The 18,505-nt window shown below is 41.7% G+C and overlaps 1 protein-coding gene across 1 annotated transcript in view; it reads right to left on the bottom strand.

Annotated features, from left to right (window-relative positions):
• The window catches only part of POU2AF2 (POU class 2 homeobox associating factor 2), a 34,092-nt gene extending 19,114 nt beyond the window's left edge, over positions 1-14,978 (bottom strand). The window contains exons 1-3 of the mRNA XM_053595612.1: positions 14,908-14,978; positions 12,474-12,613; positions 8,926-9,035 (exon numbers count right to left, since the gene is read on the bottom strand). Coding sequence (XP_053451587.1) covers positions 8,926-9,035; positions 12,474-12,613; positions 14,908-14,978 — 321 coding nt within the window. The remainder of the gene's footprint in view (positions 1-8,925; positions 9,036-12,473; positions 12,614-14,907) is intronic.
• Positions 14,979-18,505: the final 3,527 nt, after the last annotated feature.

The following is an 18,505-nucleotide window of genomic DNA, read 5'->3' as shown; positions in this document are numbered from 1 at the left end:
ACTAATTTGAAACAAAAAAAATAGAAGGAGAAGTCAGGTTAAATAAAGACTTTGGAGTCCCATAAATCTGGGTCCAAATCTAAGCTCTACTGCCTTCTACCTGATTCATCTGAAAAACAGGTATGAGCACTACTTTTGTAAGTATCATATCATGCTTGTATTGATGCATGAATTCTATAAAGTAGATACATGAAAATATTTATAAAGTCCCTATTTCAGAGGCTGCAGTCAATGACAGCTATTGATATTTTTAGTTCTTACTTGACTCAAAGATAGTTGAAGGAATGGGCTTTTAGGTCCTCAGGCCTAGAAGTCACCTCAGCAGAAGTCACCTCAACTGTTCCCTGTGCCTTTCCAGATGTGAACCCTAGTTCAGAACGTGTGTGGCCACGTCACTGTTCTTGTGCTTTATGTGATTTTTCTGTTCCCTATCTTCCTGGCAAATTCAATTAGCAAAACTCCTGTTGAACCAGTAAAAAGGGGATTTATCTTTTTCAGAATAAAGAGGGGGTTCAGCTTGGAGGTTGGGGGTGGGGGTGCCAGTGGGTGGGACATGTTCTGAGGTCTGGGATAATCTACTGAGTCAGGAAGAGAAACAGCTGCACCCAGTGTGGGGGACAGAGAGAGGACACTGTGGTCACCCACCCCTCCCACCTGCACCACTCAGAAGATTCTTTTAAATTGAGGAAACGTAGGCTGAAGAAAGTCGTATCACTTGCAGGTCGGTAAATAAGTAGCAAATCCTGATCAGAATATTAGAATTTTTTTTTATTTCTTCCTGTCATTTGAAGCTGGGTTTTTCATAAAATGATGGTCTGCGATGAATAAATATAATTCTTGGTTTGTTATCCAAGACTGGTTAAGTTTCTGGACATTTAGGACTGCAGGAGTGATTGAAATTATCTTAATAAAACCACAACAATTTGGAGATTCAACTGTAGCCGCTGTGACCCCAGAATGGAGGGGGCTGCCTTGCTAACTCCATTAGCAAGTGATGGAGAGGAGGCTGTCCACATTTCCCCCATTCTATTGTTTCAGTCATTTATGGTGATTGAAGTTTTCAGACCCACTGATGTTACCCAGGGCCTTTTCGAATGGTTCGACTTACTTGTATTACACTAAACTTTGTCAGAATCGGGAGCGTCTGAGTCAAGGCTTCTATCCAGGGCACCCCACAATCTCGCACCCATCTCCCCCCATTGGCACACCTTTGCTGTGACGTTTATCAAGTGCTGCCTTGTGTCAGATACTGTAAAAGCCATAAAAGCTGCCACTTGCTGAGCACTTGCAACATGCCATGTGCTGTACGGACATAATTGTGCTCTCATAACACCTTCTATAGAGGGTTGCTGCTCTCATTACACAGGAGGAAACTGAGGCCCAGAGAAGCGAGGTCACTTTCACAGCCCACCGTCAGAGCCTCAGTCTGTCTGGCTCTGAGGCGCAGGCCTCTACCATCCTACCACATTGCCATTCTTCCTGGGCTGGAGGCTCCAGAAGGAGCAAACAGAAGTAGGGAGACCGCAGTCATGGGGAGAGAAATTTGAGAAAACGGGCAGGTACAGTGCAATGTAATAAGTAGTTTAATAGAAAAAATATGCAAGAATCTTGGGGACCAGTATCTGGGAGACCGTTACAGGCAGGACTAGAACTGAATTTTCCAGGACAGGCCGGGCTCCCAAACTTTTCTTTCACTTCTCCACCTTACAGACAAAATTGGTTTCCCCAGAAACCAGACACAGACAGAACACCTCCTTCTCCCTGGGCTTTGCTCTCTGGCTGCTCTGCTGGGACACTGCCTGCCCCAGCTCACCTGAGTCATCATCTTCCCTCAAAGCTGGCCCAAGGTGCGCCCTCCTCCAGGAAGACTTCTTTCTCCCATCCTTGTTTTCCTCACCCATCCCTGAACCTCTGTACTGTTCACAGATGGTTACACTCTTCTGGCACTTGGAGCAAAGCCATCTCTTTATTTTTAATGGCAGATAATTCCTTCCCCCACAACTGAACTGTACATCTCTTCAGAGCAATGAATTTCTTACATTTCTTTGAATGCTAAGCAGCATTAGTTCTTGCATACAGTAAGCATTTAATAGCAATGGCACGGACTGAGCACCTACCATATGCCAAGCCCTTGGCAAATAATATATGAAACCTTTCTGATAACCCTGCAAAGCAGATATTATTATCTTCCTGCAAACAGCAAGGTTAAGTGACTTCAATGTCATCCCACAGTTGGCAAATGGCAGAGCTGGCATTTGAATTTGGGTTGTCTGGATCCAGAGCCCAAACTCGTCACCAGGCTATGCTTCGAACTAGGGAGAAGCCCATCCTCAGGATTTCAGATCTACTTTAAATCCTAATCAGTGAGATAGGAACATTTGAAATATGAAAAACAAAAATAAAAAGGATAAAGGAATGGAATCAACTTTTTCAGAAGTTCGACTCTTAACAATGAACGCTGAAAAGTAGTTCAAAGGATACAAAGTAGCAGTTACGCAGGACTGAAGTTAATAAAACTGAAGCGTGTTAGGGATTTTTGTTAAATAAACAGATTTTAGCTGCTCTTGTCACAAAAAAAGTTAATTTGTGATTCTCTGAGGAAGACAGAAGAATGGCCAAATAAACATATGAAAAGTTGCTCATAGTCTCTAATCATCAGAGAAATGCAAATCAAAACCACCCTGAGTTTATGACTTAACCCCAGTGAGAATTGCCCACATTACAAAGTCCCAGAGCACCAACGTGGAGAGCAGGGACACTTTTACACTGTTGGTGGGACTGCAAACTAATATGGTCTCTTTGGAAGGAAGTATGGAGAACCCTCAAAGAACTCAAATTAGACCTCCCATTTGATCTTACAATCCCACTATTAGGCATCTACCCAGAAGAAAAAGAATTATTTTATCATAAGGACATTTGCACTAGACTGTTTATTGCAGCTCAATTTACAATCACCATGATGTGGAAACAACCTAAATGCCCATCAACCAGGAATGGATTAACAACTGTGGTATATGGATATCATGGAATACTATTCAGCCATAAAAAGAGGGAGACTTTACCTCTTTTGTATTAACATGGATGGAGTTGAAGCACATTCTCTTAGAAAGGATCACAAGAATGGAAAGCGCAAACACCCAGTGTACTCAGCACTAATATGAAGCCAGCAGACGATCTAATACACACTCACGTAAGAAGAAAACTCAATTCAACTCAAGTTGCCAGGAAGAGGAAGGGAACGGGGAGGAGGGGGAGGGATTGGTGTGCTCCCACTTAATGGGCACAATGTGAAAGTATATGGCACACCTCTTGGGTGCGGGACACAGCTACAAGAGGGACTCTACCTAACAAATGCAAACATTGTGACAGTATAGTTGTTTGTACCCTTAGGGTAGCCAGAAATGAACAAAAAACAACTTACTATGTGAGATGATGGCTATCTTAATTTGATTCACTGCAGTGACCATTTTACTACCTACATGCACCCCAATAACATCAGGTTGTAAACCTCAAAGATAATGAATCCTGAAATGAGAGAATCGTAGCGATCTGGCCCAACTCTCTGCTTTTATTTGCTTTTATCGGCTTTTAACACTGAGGCTGAGCGAGGAGAAGGGAACCCCCGAGACACCTGAAGCCAGAAAGAGTGGTTCCCACTATGGAAGGGGCAGCTTCTCTGCTGGTACAGGAGAGACGTCTCAGATGGGCTCTCTAAAGTTTCAGGGGCATCCAAAGAACTTCCAGGAGATATAATTTACAGCTTCCAATTGCGTATTTTTTCCCTCTAGTACTTCACAAGAAATCCAAATGCAAATCCCAGAACTGGAGATGACGCCGTTTACACTCAGTGGTAACTGAATTGTGCACGTGACTGTGTAGTGAAGCAGCAGCTGGGTGTCTAACTGAACAAACGTCTGTCCTCAGGAAGGACAGACAGGAGTTAGGGACCATGGCAGACAATGCACATCTGTTCTACCATTGGAGTTTGCCAAACTCTCGACAAACACTTTGATTACTCTACACCATAAATAGGCCAAATAGCACCTATTTGCCTTCTGTTCCTCCAAATTTTTCCATCAAATATATGCTACTGGCATACTCCTTTCTGTTGCTTATGTTTTCTTCCCAACAATAACTAAGAAAGATTAACCAAGAAACCCAGCTGACAATATGGCCTCATCCTGTGTACCCTTGATATAGAGATTTCAGCAGCTAATTTAAAAGTACAGATTTAGGAAAATGCACAAGAAGAAAATAACTGTAAGTTATTAGGATTTCAAAAAGCAAACACTTGAGGTTGGGATGGAAGAATCGTGCCACACGGAAAGAGTTAAAAGCTTGCTCTGCATCTGCACAGTAAGTGCCCATCAAGGCCGATGTAAGCTTGACGTATCTCCCATCTGGGATATTTCATCTCCATTTTCCTCAGTTCAGACTGTCCAAAAACAACCAGAAATCTTTGCTTATTTTTCCTCATGTTTCTGTATGATTAAGTTAAAGGAACTTTTGCATCAATTTCTTTATTGTTCCTGATTGAGCTATTACTCAGTCCACAGATCGATAAAATAAATTGAACATCAAACCCTGCTATCTAGGGTCAGGGGTGACCGCCCCCACACTGCAAGGCCCTCTCCCATTCTCCCACGGTTCACTTCCAAACTGACTTCCATTTCCTACTTGGCAAGCTCTACAATCCCCCCGCACCCATGTCAGCTGTTATTTATTCAATGATATTAAATGAATATATATGATAGCTTAAGAAAAATATGATTAAAGATATCAATAGCCTACAGATTATTCACTGAATTTAAAAAAAACTGAAGAATTGTGGGCAACATAATGGAGAGTCTGTTGACTTTTGTGATGTTATTTTTAAAAATTCAATGATTAAATTTTATAGAACTCAATGGAAAGAGTGTAACTGAAAAAAGGTAGAGTAATCAGTAGGCTAATTATATACTTTTGGGTACTGGAAGTTGATAAATGGCTCATATTTATATATTATAGTTGTATTATGGCAAAGATACAATAGTATAGCAAATAATAACATAGAAAAATTTGAGAATAAAAAGAAAAGACATTATTTAAAAATAAGATGCATGATAATAGTTGTGAAACCAGAAAATGATGGCTAAAATGTATAGAAGCGGTTTTAATTTCCAGCATTTGGTGAAAGTGTCTTTTGATGGAAGAGATTTTTTCTTTTTTATTCCTATTGCAAAGATGTGGAAAACATTTCATGGCATCAAAAACGAACGTTCATGAGGGTAGTTACAGTAACAATGGAGCAACATAGCCTTGTGCAAATTTATCAGAGTGTTGTCAGAAATAAAAGGACAGGAATCTGAGCATCAAATAGAAACCTCCAAAGGTATGCTTATCTGGGGACATAGTTTTCATGATGTGTGTTTATGAGTGTACCGGCACTGCTGTAATAAATTGTAACAGGGAGCTTTATAGCCATCAAAGTTTATAATCTCATAATTCTGGAGGCCAGAAGGCCGAAATCATGGTTTTGGCAGGTCGAGCTCTCCATAGGATTACAGGGGAGATCTGTTTTGCTTTACCCAGCCTTTGGTGGCTGCTGGTGTTCCCGGACTTCTGCGCAGGGGCTCACACGACCCCCACCTGAGTGGGTCTGCCCCTCTGTGTTTGTCTCCCCGTCTTCCTGGGATACAACGCACTGAGCACCCCACCAAGAAATGAAGGGTCAGGCTCCTCTCGAGAGCCTTAACTGAACTGTGCGTTTGCCATGGAAGGCAGCAGCATTCACAGGTGCCAGGGACTTGACGTGCAATTTGGGGGAACCATTTATTCGGTCTAGTGTCATATTCTTATGGTAAAACCACGTGCTACAGCCCCTGACTGGCTCATGCTGTCAGTTACAAACTTTAAACATGCGAAATGGATGGCTTCCCTATCTGAGTTCATCTGAGATATTACACTCATTGTCTCACAGTGCATTATTATGAAAAAAGGAGGCCATCTGTCTGTTAGCCAAGGAATTCAGGTCCCACAGTATTTGCCAGTAGTATCATGCTCCGTGAGTCCTGCTCATTGGGTTGTATTTGCACCAGGGACAGAAATAGGTGCTTGAGAGTAGGTGGTTAATGAATATGATACCCTTCTCGAGATTACAGATGTTTTAGAATATCTGAGAGGATGAAACAGGAGGATGTGGACAGTAAAATCAATTCAGTTAAATGCCTGAAGTTCAAACAACCACACTTTGAACTTTCAGGTATTTAATTGCCTGAACTTAAAAGGTTGTTGAAGTGCATATTCGAGTGGAATACCAGCTTTGAGAGGTGAGTGAGTTAAGGGTGAGTCCTTATCACCTGTGCACGGTGCCTAAGAATAAACACCATGGTTAGAACTGGTTGTCCTAGAGGTTCTTTCTACATGTCATATTTTCCTTTAAAAAATTTCCTATTTGCATGTCTCTGAGATTCTTCTACTATAGACACTTACTCTAGAGCTTGGTTACATGTCTTACATTTAAAAAAAATATGTCTTGGGCAGTGCCTGTGGCTCAAGGAGTAGGGTGCTGGTCCCACATGCCGGAGGTGGCAGGTTCAAACCTACCTTGGCCAAAAACCAAAAAAAAAAAAAAATATATGTCTTTTTCCTTTCTATTAGGTTAGTTGGTGTTTAATGGCACAATGTATTACACATTTCTTGCACCAACTTTCTTTTTAACACACTGTCACTGGGCCAGTAGGAATAGCTCAGCAAGTTCTTATCTGGGAGAGGAAGAATCTTGGCTGTGGGATGTAAGGCTTGGACGCTTGCTCTTTGCTTTATGGCAAAGTTGTCAAACTGATGTGAAAAGGACTCACCAAAGGAGCATATACAAAACAACAAAATGACCGTTCCCTCTATGTCAGACTTGGGACAGGCCCAGGGATCTGCATTTTAAAATGAAATCAAATATAGATGGTTATTAATTATATTTATAGTGTTTTACCTTTTCAAATGTAAAAACTTAAAAAAATAAGACAGAAAACAGAATCCGTGGCTTGATAGTCACAGATCTTGAGCGAGATGTCATAGTAGGCAAATTTTAGAGGAAAAATATACGTCCACCATTGGATACATGCCTTTTATGTAACTCACCCTTTTATGGAACTCTGCAATAGGGCCTAACCATCTGAATGTAGGCACGATGATGATTCCAAGGTGTAATTATGTCCTTGTTCACACTGAGCTGATACAATGTCTGCTCCTTGACTAGGGGTTTAAATTATGCTCATGTGCGATCCCGGCCTTCCCAGTTGACAGTTTGCCTGGAGCTTTCACCAAGTTTCAAATGTCAGTTGCTCTTTGGTCTATAGTTGTAACTGTAGTTGTGGCCCAGCAATCCACAGTACTCCCACTTGAAGCTGTGGTTCATTTCCAGTAGAGTTCTCTCTCTCTCTCCTGTCCCTCTTTCTCTTTCTCTCAAGAGACTGAGGTTGTATTGGTATTTTTAACACACACCTCAGATGATTAGAGGAGGCACTGAGGGAAACACTGAATTAGGAGCAGATGAGGAGCCAATTATTCAGATTTCTCTGTAGGAGCTAAGCTGCATTTGTTGAAGTAGAGGAGAGGAGGTGGTTTAAAAGAAAGGGTAGCATAAAGGGTGCCACAAAAGGTGTTCTTGGATGGGAGGAAATTGAATCTGGAGTTGATTCACTTGGAACATGTCCTAGGAGTTTTATTTTGGAGCAATGCTGAATGTGGTGCCGACAGCCTCAGTAGATAGGCGGGAGCTGAAGCCGTAGCTGTTATGGATCAGCCCGGCCCTGGGTTCGGGGCCTGATTGCCTCATCTATTCCTGGTCATCTGCTCTCATGTTCTGCACCCTGCAGATGCCAATAGATGCCAGCATTAATGTCATTATATTTTACCTAATAGAATAGGAGGCTATATGCCAATCTCGATAGCCAAATGCTATTGCCATTCTAGAATTATTTTTGGAGATCTGGGTGCAACCATTTCAATGTTTTAGACACAGAGTAGAATTATTTGTGGAGACATGGCTGGAAGATAAAGGTTTTAGACTGAAGCTACCTTCTACTAGGATCTTTATAATTTGATTTCGCATGTTACAGAGAGGACTTTTTCTAAGTTATCTCTGTTGGGTTTAGAATCTCTTGTGTTGTAGGTGAAGGTCAGCATTATACCCGCTGACTGAGCTCTTGTTAATTCATGGCTGGGGGAAATGAACAAGTCCCAGGACACATCGCCTTTTCATTGCCACTATGTAGCCAATAAGATCACAGAACTCTTGGAACACTAGCTGGAAGCTAACAGTCGTGCCATGAGGTTAATAATAGTCAGAGATTTTTATAACTGGATGGGACCCTGAAGGTCATTTTGAGTGGTTCATTTCATGTTGGACTCACAGAAGTGAAGGGACTTTGTCAGGGCCACGTGGCTGGTTCCTGACAGGGCTGGGCTCTCTCTCCACGGTGCTCCTCCCCCCCACCAGGATCCTCAGTCAGGAGTAGAGGCAGAATTTATCCACATGATTTAAATGACATACGGTTGGTTGTGAGAGACTGTGGATCCTGCTTCCAAGGGCGTATAAGCAATAGCAGATGAAAAGAACATGAAAACTGGTAGAGAATAGACGAGGACAAGGCGAACAAGAAGAGACTGAAAACGGAGTGTGCGTCACAGTGTGGATGTTGGTACTGCTACGTGGGAGACAGGACATGCCAAGTGGGTGTGCTCTGAAGATGAAGATTGTCCGTCATGGGGAAAAATGAAAAATCAACCTAATTCTGTAATGTGTGCCAGTTAAGAGAGGGCTTTGCTCTTGAGACCATTAGACCCAGGAGATGGGAGATTGTTGTGTGCATGAAGGGAGAGAGAAGTGACCTGAGCAGAGGGCTTGAACCCCCGAGAACTTCAGAAATGCATTCCATTGCAACTTACGTTGAATCTGGAGTTACTTGTCTGCCTGGATCGTTTTTCTGCCAGTAGATCTTTGACGGTATGCTTCACTCTCACGCCTTGATACACTCGTTTGCTGTAGTCTCCTGGGGCTTAAACAAATGGAATAGTCACAACAGATGTGAACAGAGTCATTAGGTTAACTTCTCGAGGGACGTGTTCAAGGGCTGATAACGGCTGATGCTGTTTTCTCCGTTTTAGAAAGATAGAACTCTTCAATTTGAAGTAGCATTAACCGAGTGGCTTTAATAGAGCCTTATGTTCTGGTCCTGGATAGACACTCACACAGGCTGTGCTTCAGAGAGAATGGGTGAGTCTCTATACAGAATTGTGAGAGAAACACAATTCCATCTTCTAACACAACAGATCTTTTTTGTTCTCCGACTTGTCAAGATTCACAATTTATGATTTAAACACAAGATAAAGGATTGGATGCAATTTGAAATAATTTTTCTTACTTCATGAGGGGAAAGTTAGATTTGTATGATTCAGGTTACACAGTGACACTATTCTTGCACTATCATGTTTGAACCAGAAGGCAATGAGCAGGTTAATGGGACTATTTTTTTTTTCTTTCCCCCAGTGACTGTTCTTGTTTGGTTAATGGGACTATTTTAAGAAGATTATGTTCCTAAGAAGAAAGTCATTTGTTATCTGTTTACTGCACCAGATAAGTGTGTTTTTTTCCCCCTGAAAAGACAAGAAATTTGACATAGGAGTTGCTTCCAAACAAGGCCAAGGATAAAGGAAGGGTCATTCATTCATTTAATAAATATTTGTTGAGCACTTACTGAAGATATTATAGGTGCTGGCAATTTACATGTATTATCGCATATGATCTATTTTACTAAGGAGGAAACTGAGGTCCAGGGCTAAGTTATTTGCCACGGTTTCATGGGTGCTAATAAATAAAAGAGCTGGGGTCCAGACTCAGGTCAGGTTGTAACACTAACAAACAGAAAAATTTGCTGGTTTCACCCTGAGGACGTTACAGAGAGATAGCAGGTTATAGAGAGATATTTCCCCGAGGTTCTAAAATTGACAACATTGCTTCTAGGAGCAGTGACCTCCTTGTCACTGATGGTGGTGAAGCAGTATGGGAGAAGCTTCTTTTGGACTCTTCTAAAAAACACTTAAGCATTGAATTAGTGGTTCAACTAGAGAGTGGTTCTCAACCTTCCTAATGCCGCAAAACTTTAATACAGTCCAAAGGGGTTGCAACCCACAGGTTGAGAACTGCTGAATTAGAGCTAACTCTGAAAGTGTTGTTCTGTAGTAGAGTGGGTGGCTTCAATCTATTTTAACTGAGGTGTTGCTGGTTTGCCAGAAAATTAAGCTGGTACAAAGTTTGGCATCACTGTGTATGGCAGAATATACTAATATAGGCATGTTTGAGGCATATAACTAAAAATATTCTCTAATCTGGCTGAAATTTTTGATAGTCTAGCATACATTTGATTTATGAGTCATATTGGACTGCAAATTAAAATGAGAATATACATGCATACACACACACACACAAAGAAAAAATTGCATTGCAAAAAGAAGCATAAAAGTTTGCTGGCCCTTATAAGGGCCAGTGCTTGTGTAGCTGTACGTTAGTCACTGACTTAGCAACGTCACCGTCTCTCAGCCCCTTTTTCTTCATGTATGAGAGGGTATAATCATCTCTTCTGAGCAGTATTCAGAGGTTTATAGGGAAAAAATAAGATAGGAACGTGAGAATGCTTTGCAAACTACCAAATTTCTTACAAAACACTTGTACAAAATAAAGGAGAAGAAAAGTCTTGATTCCAACCCGATTTCAGAAAAACAAAGTTATTTGAGTGTTCCTTTGTGTCTAATTTTGACAGTATATTTTTTCATTAAAGTGGTTAAGCATTTCTCTCAAATCAGCTTCAAATTTCAAGTTTACTGACCAAAGGAATCTAAGTATTGCCTCTAGAATTGTGTGTGATGCACTATTGTTTTGGAAAAGCCTAAGGTTATATTTACTCATCAATTATTTATTGTTTTCTATGTGTCAGAACTGGGAATATAAGAGAACACGCAACCTAGTGGGGAGAAAAATGCTGTGAAATAATTATAATGCAAAGGTGTTAAGTGTGCTAACAGAAATATTTTTAGGCTATTCACAGAAACCTAGAATGGGCCACTTCCTTAGTGGGCAGGGGAAAGGGAAGGCCATATCTGAGCGGGGCTTAGAGGTAGGGGTGAGTGGTGAGGATGAAATGGACAGGAACATTCCAGGTGTGGAGGCAGGACCACAAGAACAGAATGAGGAAGGGGCAGGAAGGGAGTCTGAGAAATGAGTGGGGGTCAGTTCCTTTGCGACTTCATCCTGTCAGCAGTGAGCCATGGGAGGCTTTTAAGCAAGGGAGGGGTGTAGCTGGATTTGCATTTTAGGTAGACTTTTCTGGCAGCTGTGTAGAGGGTGGATTTAGAATGACAAAGCGGCACCAGGAGAGAGGTGAGAGAGGGCAGGGAGCAGACAGATTTGGGAATGACTCAGATGTGGGAAGTAAAGGAGAGGAAAGATGCGAGGGTGCTTCTGAAGTTTCTACCATGGAGTGCTCTGGACCCATCAGTTTCAGAGCCATCATGACGGTGATGAAACCAGGACGGAGCACGAAATCCCTGGGGAAGTGCTTTGGACAACAGAGTCACATGATATCACACAGAAAACATGAAATGTGCTGGCACACTGGGACACACAGGCAGGCCCTTCCCGGGGGCTGAGAGGAGTGCCTGTCACACGGAGTTCTGACACACGGGTCAGGAAGCTCAGGACCAAATGACTAAAGACAAGTCTGGGAACCTTCACGTGGGAAGGGCTGCCAGAGGAGAGGAAAATGCTATGAAGCAGCCAGGGGAACACTGTCGGAGAAGGATCAGCAAAACCCAGGTGGATATGGCAGCATAGAATTTAGGAAAAGAGATTTCAAGAAAGCAATACAAGTTATCCAGTGCAGCCGGATAATCCAGGCAGGAAAGGACAGAGAAGCATTCAACCACTCTCAATTCAGTGGTTGGTGTTGACGTTAGCAAGAGAAGTTTGGAAGTGGGGGGTGGGGTGGTGGTGGCCCTGAAGCCAGATAATAATGTCGAGGGAGGAGGTGGACACAGGAGGGGACTATTTCTTCTTGAAGTTTGAACGAGAAAGAGAAGCAATAAATTAGATGGTAATTGAAGAGAATTACAGTGTGAAGGAGCAGTTGGCTTATGTTTTTATATATATCTATGTATTTATGCGTGGGGAAGAGTTGAAGATATTTAAACAAGACAGAGTGAAAGACTAAAGGTTTACACAGGGGAAGAGAAGGATAGAAGGAGGCCTTGAGGGGGAAGGAAGATATCCGGGCTCAATCCCTGAGCCTGGGACAGAGGTGTGGGGAGAGGTGGTACTGCCGGTGACTTAGGTAGCTCTCGTGCACATGGAACAGCCTGCAGTGGGAGAGTAACTCCAATACTGAAGATCAGGGCCAGGCAGGGGCAAAGCCAGACAGTCACACAGATGCGAAAACATTTACCAGCGATTCCCAAAGTGTGATCAGCGCTGGCTAGGAACTTGTTAGGAATGCAAATTCTCAGGCTCTGTCCCAAATGTACTGAATCCGAAACCCTGGGGGTGAGGGCTAGCCTTGCAAGCCATTCTGATGTCCTCTGAAGTCTGAGAACCACAGATACATGTACGAATAAGGCCTTTATAAGGTCCCCACGGAGGTGGCTGACAACTCTAATCTATGCTGAGCAAAAGGAGAATATCTGATGTCTGACGGTGGGTGTGGACTGGGACGGCCCTGTGTAGGGGGAGGAGGAGGGAGTTGAAAGTTGAAGAGGTCTCCAGGCTGGATCCTTCGTGTGTTTGCCGACAGTCTTGGCTTCACTTCTTTTTGAAGGGCTTTTTAATTAATGATTTTAATCTGAATTAACAATTTATGCTTTATGTGTATGCCAAAAAGCCCAAGGGAAATATACCTATTCTAAATAAGTTTCACAAATAACCACATGGTGATTAATAGAGAATACAGTTCATGAGATGGCAAATACCCAGATCAAAACTTCTGAAGTTTTGTCACAAAACAAGCAGTCTTATGTACTCATTGGCACTGCCTTAGTGCAGAGCGTGGGGCTATGTGCTACAGGGGATGCAAAATGAGTTTAGAACATATAGCAGATGTCCTCAAAGAGATCCTATTTTAGTGAGAGAAATAAGAGAATCTCGTGTGAAAGAGTAGGGGTGGGGGAAGAGTAAACTGTGGATTGTTGATGTTAGTTTTATGGGAATGGAGGAGACTTAGGCTGCACTTACAAGCATGTGAGTCGGGTGGGAGGAGGGGGAACACCCTTGCAGAACCAGGTATGAGCAAAGCTAAGAGGCAGAAAGGAGCCATGCATGTGTGTAAGTGGTAAGGGAACCATGTGATCGGAGTTACTAGATTTAAATGTCATCTCTAAAGGGACTCTACCAAACAAAATAAAATATTTTCACCTGGTCGTACCCTCACATTAGCTGAAAGAAATGTATTTTTCAAAAAGAATTGATATCATTCCATATATGGTTTTGTATTCAATCCTTTTCATATATGATGCTATGATTATTTTCCTAACTCATCAAAGGATCTTCAAAATATAGATTCACTGACTATATAATATTATATATAATAATATTCTTTCCAACTTTAAATCCATTTTCAAATAAAAAATTTTAAGCTGGAAAAAAGATGTCACCTCTATGTGGATGAATTTTAAATGGATACCTCCAGCACAGACCTGGACTTCCCACTTGGTATCCGTCTACACTTGGATATACAGTGCAGAGGCCATCTCAGCTTCTCATTTCCAAATCTGAACTTCATTATTATTCCATATTTGCTGTACTTGAAACCTTCCCCACCTCAGTTGATAGCAACTCAGTCCCAAAGCTATAGATGGCTCCCACTCTCACCCCTCACAACCATCCAATAAGAATTCCCCATGGTGCAGCCTATAAAATACATCCAAAGTCTGCCGGCTTCTCTTCACCTCCCCTCCTAATATCCAGGTGCAACCCCATGCTCTCCTACCCTGATTAGAAAGAAGACTTCTAACTGGTCAAATGGCTTCTGCCCTTCAGCTGTACCCCAGTCTAATCTCACAGCAGCCAGTGTGATCCTTTCTAAGAGAAAGTTCAGTTGTGTTGCTGCTCAGCTCTAACCCTGCAATGGTTCTGCATTTCACTCAGAGTGAGAGCCAGTCCTTACAGTGACCCTGCATGACTTCTGTCCTCATTCCCTGAGTCTCACCCCTTGCTCATTGCCTTCTCGGAACGTCTGCCTTAGGAGTTTTGCACCGGCTGTCTCTACTATTGGAATATTCTTCCCTGAGACAGGGGACTGGCAGGTGCCGACTGTTTGGGGCCCTGCTATGAGCATTGCTCAATTGTGCACACAGTGTTTACCAGAGTCAGGAAGTCTCAAAACAAAGTTTCAAACTGCCCTGTTGAAAACAAGATGGAGGCAGGATGAGCTCCACCAGGTTAGAACCAAGATGGTGGAGAAATAGACTGCCTCTTCATGCCACAGTTTCATTATGCACTTTACTACCATCAAAGTTTCTAAGGAGACCTCCCACTCCCAGCATGCATCTGATGCCGTGTCACTTTCTGTCTGAACATATTCAGTCAAAAGGAGGGCATCACCCTGGTTCTGAGAAAACATTGCCCATTTCTAAGAAATAACATGAATATCCCCCCCTTTGTTTAGCATCTAATTAAGCTGTTGCTTAAACAGAGAAGCGAAAGGAACCAGGGAGCCAGTTCTCCTCCAGAGGAGAATTAGCTTCTACTCTTGTCTGGGGAGATTTTCTGTGCGTTCTAACTAAAACTCACTTCCACACGATATTGTTGGCTTGCTCTTCAATTTTTTCTTTCTTGAAGCCAAAGCTCTACTGGGATGACGAGTAGCTCCCAGCACTGAGACTCACGTTCCTGAGTCGCTCTCATTATCCACACAGCGACATGCCCTGTCTCCTTCCAGTCTTGGTTCACATGTCATTTTCCCAATGAGAACTTATTTGAAGTTGCAGGCTTCCTGTAAAACATTCCTCATCTCTTTCCCCCACTCTACCTTTTCTGTGTGGCAAAGGTCATTTTATAACACCCTAACTTCCTAGTTCTAGGAAAATATTTCCTGTTTCCAAGAAGTAACATGAATATCCCTCCCTTTGTTTAGCCTGAAATTAAGCTATTGTCTGCTTTAATTGATTGTCTGTCTGCTCCCTTCTAGACTGTACACTCCATGAGTGCTGAGGTCTTGACATGTTTTTACCCATTGATACATCCCAAGTGCCAATGCCTGGCATGCAGTAAGCTTTTAGTAAATATTTGTTGAAAATATTTTTTTCATTGTTGTTGAGAATAAAGGAAGTGTTGAAAGTCTTAAAAATCTGTCAATAAAAATTTATACTTTACATTGTAGATGATGGAAACCACTAGATTTTTTTTGAGTAGAAAAAGTATTGCAACTTTTATCATATTATTTTTGATAATAAATCTAAAGGTAGATTCTAGAATGAGTTGAGGATGAGGAAGCAGAGAGAGTGGGAAATAGTAAACAGAGGCTAGCTAGAAATAGTGAAAATGACCAAGTACAGATGTAAGAGATCTTTCAAAGGAAAATGCACACACACTAAAAACCAATACCATGATTAATAAGAGAAATGGAGAAGGGAGAGAAAAGAATTGGTTTTGATAGGGAGCAAAGAATTAGTTCTGCATATGCAACTCAGAGGCTGTGGTGGCGTAATAAAGTAAAAATAAAAATATTCTACCTATAGGATAAAAAAAGGAGGATGAACCTTCAGAAGAACCTTGACCTAGGTAAAAATTATACGTCCAAAAAACAACTTCTAATTTATGATAATTAGAGCTATGAAAATAATGTTTTCTGAAGAAAATTTCATAGCAAGAGAAGAATAAAATTCAAGCACTGAGCCTTAGAAAATGCTACAGTTCTGATGGCCAGAGGGGGAGGAAGGGGCCAGGGAAGGACCTCAGTTGGGAGAATGAAGGGGGGAGAGGCCAGAAATGGGGGCATGTACCACAGTAGCAGCATCAGAGAAACAAAACAGAGTTTAGAGAAAGTGGTGTCCAGTACCTGCTCAGTAAGCACTTGTGGAGTAAATAAAATGCCTTTGAGTAGGCGGAAAAAAAAAAAAAAAATGAAAGCAAGAAAGAACACAGGCTTTGGAAAGGCAAAAATCTTTAGAAAGTGGGAAAGTAATTTCCTAAGAGGTGATGGTTAAATGCTTTCTCTGGGGCTTCCTGGGAGCCTGGGTGGTGAGAAGTGGTGGGATGGACCGTGCTCTGAAGCAGGGTACAGGCAAATGGATACTGACATTTTGCAACAGAACAAAAAGGTGAATTAAAATAAATCTTAGCAAAGTAATGAAGAAATCTTGTACAAATTCCTTAAAATATCACCTGGTATATTCTTTATGTTTTTGAGAATTCTCAGTGTTTCTTAACCTATCCCCTCCTCCATTTGGGGGAGTGAAGTGATATTTAGAGTTTAATAATGTTACCAGTATTCCTACCCAACCCAGCTTCCCCTGTGCGCTGTGTTTATTTGAAGAATCCTGCAAAACCCTGGGGAGCTTAAGAGTTTTTATTCAAGGGTGGCGCCTGAGGCTCAAGGAGTAGGGCGCTGGTCCCATTTGCCAGAGGTGGCGGGTTCAAACCTAGCCCCGGCCAAAAAAAAAAAAAAAACCACAAAAAAAAAAAGACTTTTTATTCAAATACTCTAGACACAAACTTGCATTCATATCAATTGAGAAAATGAAGACGCATCCAGAGAGAATGCAGAAGCAGATTTATCAATAGGCATCAATAGATCCCTTAACATTTGGAATTTTTTTTTTTTTTTTGCATTGTAGGTTTGTGATTATGTACATGCAACAAATTGTCTCAGTCACATGACATCTCCTCATTCCCCTTTCCTTTGATGAAGGATTTGGTCCACGGTAGATTTAATGGTGCTGTGACTTTAACCTTGTCTCTCAAAATTAAACATTTTTCTCCATCAAATCAAACTCCTAGATTCAAAATTGATTTTATATTTAAAATACAGGTGGTTCCCAAACTGTATTTAAGTATCAAATTAAATATCAAATACACTTAATATGGTACTTGAAGCACCTTCTTATTTTACTAGTTTTTGAAATCCCTTTTGTCGGTTTTAAATTCTTTGGAGTTTCCAAGCAGGTGTTTGTGACATTAGGTAAGGGAATAAAGAGATAGTTCAAAATAAAAAAAATAGAAAAACATAAAACAAAACTATTTCATAAGTTTTAGAAAAGACAAAACTATATTATGTGACTGGACAATGGCATGATAAGATAGTAGAAGATGTCCCTCTGAATCACAGTCCCTCAGAACCCTGGAGTGTGGGGACACTGTCATTTAAGACAGCAGAATAAAAATTCTGAACGATGAGCCAGTGGTGGATGGGATCCATGTCTGTGCCATTCTCTGGCTGTCGGACATGCTGAGAATCAGGCCCCAGAAGGTGCAGTTGGCACAGTGTGTCGCCGTCAGTGCCAGCCCTGGTGCTGAGGGTCCCCTTCCTCACTCCACTTACCCAGCTCAGCCTGTCTTGCTGTGTCCCCGCACAGAGAGGAAGGCAGACCCCCACCCAGGAATAGGTATTCAGGGTCCTAGCTCTATGCCACCGGAAGCTCAGTGTTAATGGGTCTGCTTCCGATCTGAGGAAGGGATATCTTATTAGTTTTATTGTGGGAAATCTTCAGGAGAATACAAGGAAAGATAACACATGGTCTCCAAGCTCATCACCTAATCTTAAATGTTCGAAATATTAATTATTAAGCAGAACATAATAATACGTTTATAAAATATTACATTTGAAACAAAGACTAAAACTTTGAAAGAGGCGAGATCAAATCAGTTAACTCATTAGGATTCTGCTGAAGTTTGGTTTGTCCACCCCACAGGCATGTACTGACCCCTTCCAACCTACCCTCTCTTCTCACCTTTTAAGCATCAAAGCTGGACCCTACCCTCAAAGAAAATATAATTATCACCTTGTAAAGATCCCTGCACTCCCCTGTTCATTGCAGCATTATTCACAATAGGCAAGAAATGGAAACAACATAATCAACCAGCTGTCAGAGGGTGACTGGATAAGGAAACGTGGCAAAAGTGTGTCTATATCCACACACGCACACACACACACACACACACAAATATGAATATAATTCAGTCTTAAAAAGGAGACCCTGTCATTTGCCACAAATGGGATGGTCCTGGAGGACATTACACTAAGTAAAATAAGCCAGACAGAGAAAGAGTTTCCAAGCAGGTGTTTGTGACATTAGGTAAGGGAATAAAGAGATAGTTCAAAATTAAAAAAAAAATAGAAAAACATAAAACAAAACTATTTCATAAGTTTTAGAAAAGACAAAACTGTATTATGTGACTGGACAATGGCACAATTAAGATAGTAGAAGATGTCCCTCTGAATCACAGTCCCTAAGAACCCTGGAGTGTGGGGACACTGTAGTAGTC

Source organism: Nycticebus coucang, chromosome 6, assembly GCF_027406575.1.
Source record: "Nycticebus coucang isolate mNycCou1 chromosome 6, mNycCou1.pri, whole genome shotgun sequence".
In the NCBI taxonomy this organism is placed as follows: Eukaryota; Metazoa; Chordata; class Mammalia; order Primates; family Lorisidae; genus Nycticebus; species Nycticebus coucang.
The sequence above is the reverse complement of the archived record's forward strand: the minus strand, read 5'-3'. Positions and strand labels throughout refer to the sequence as shown.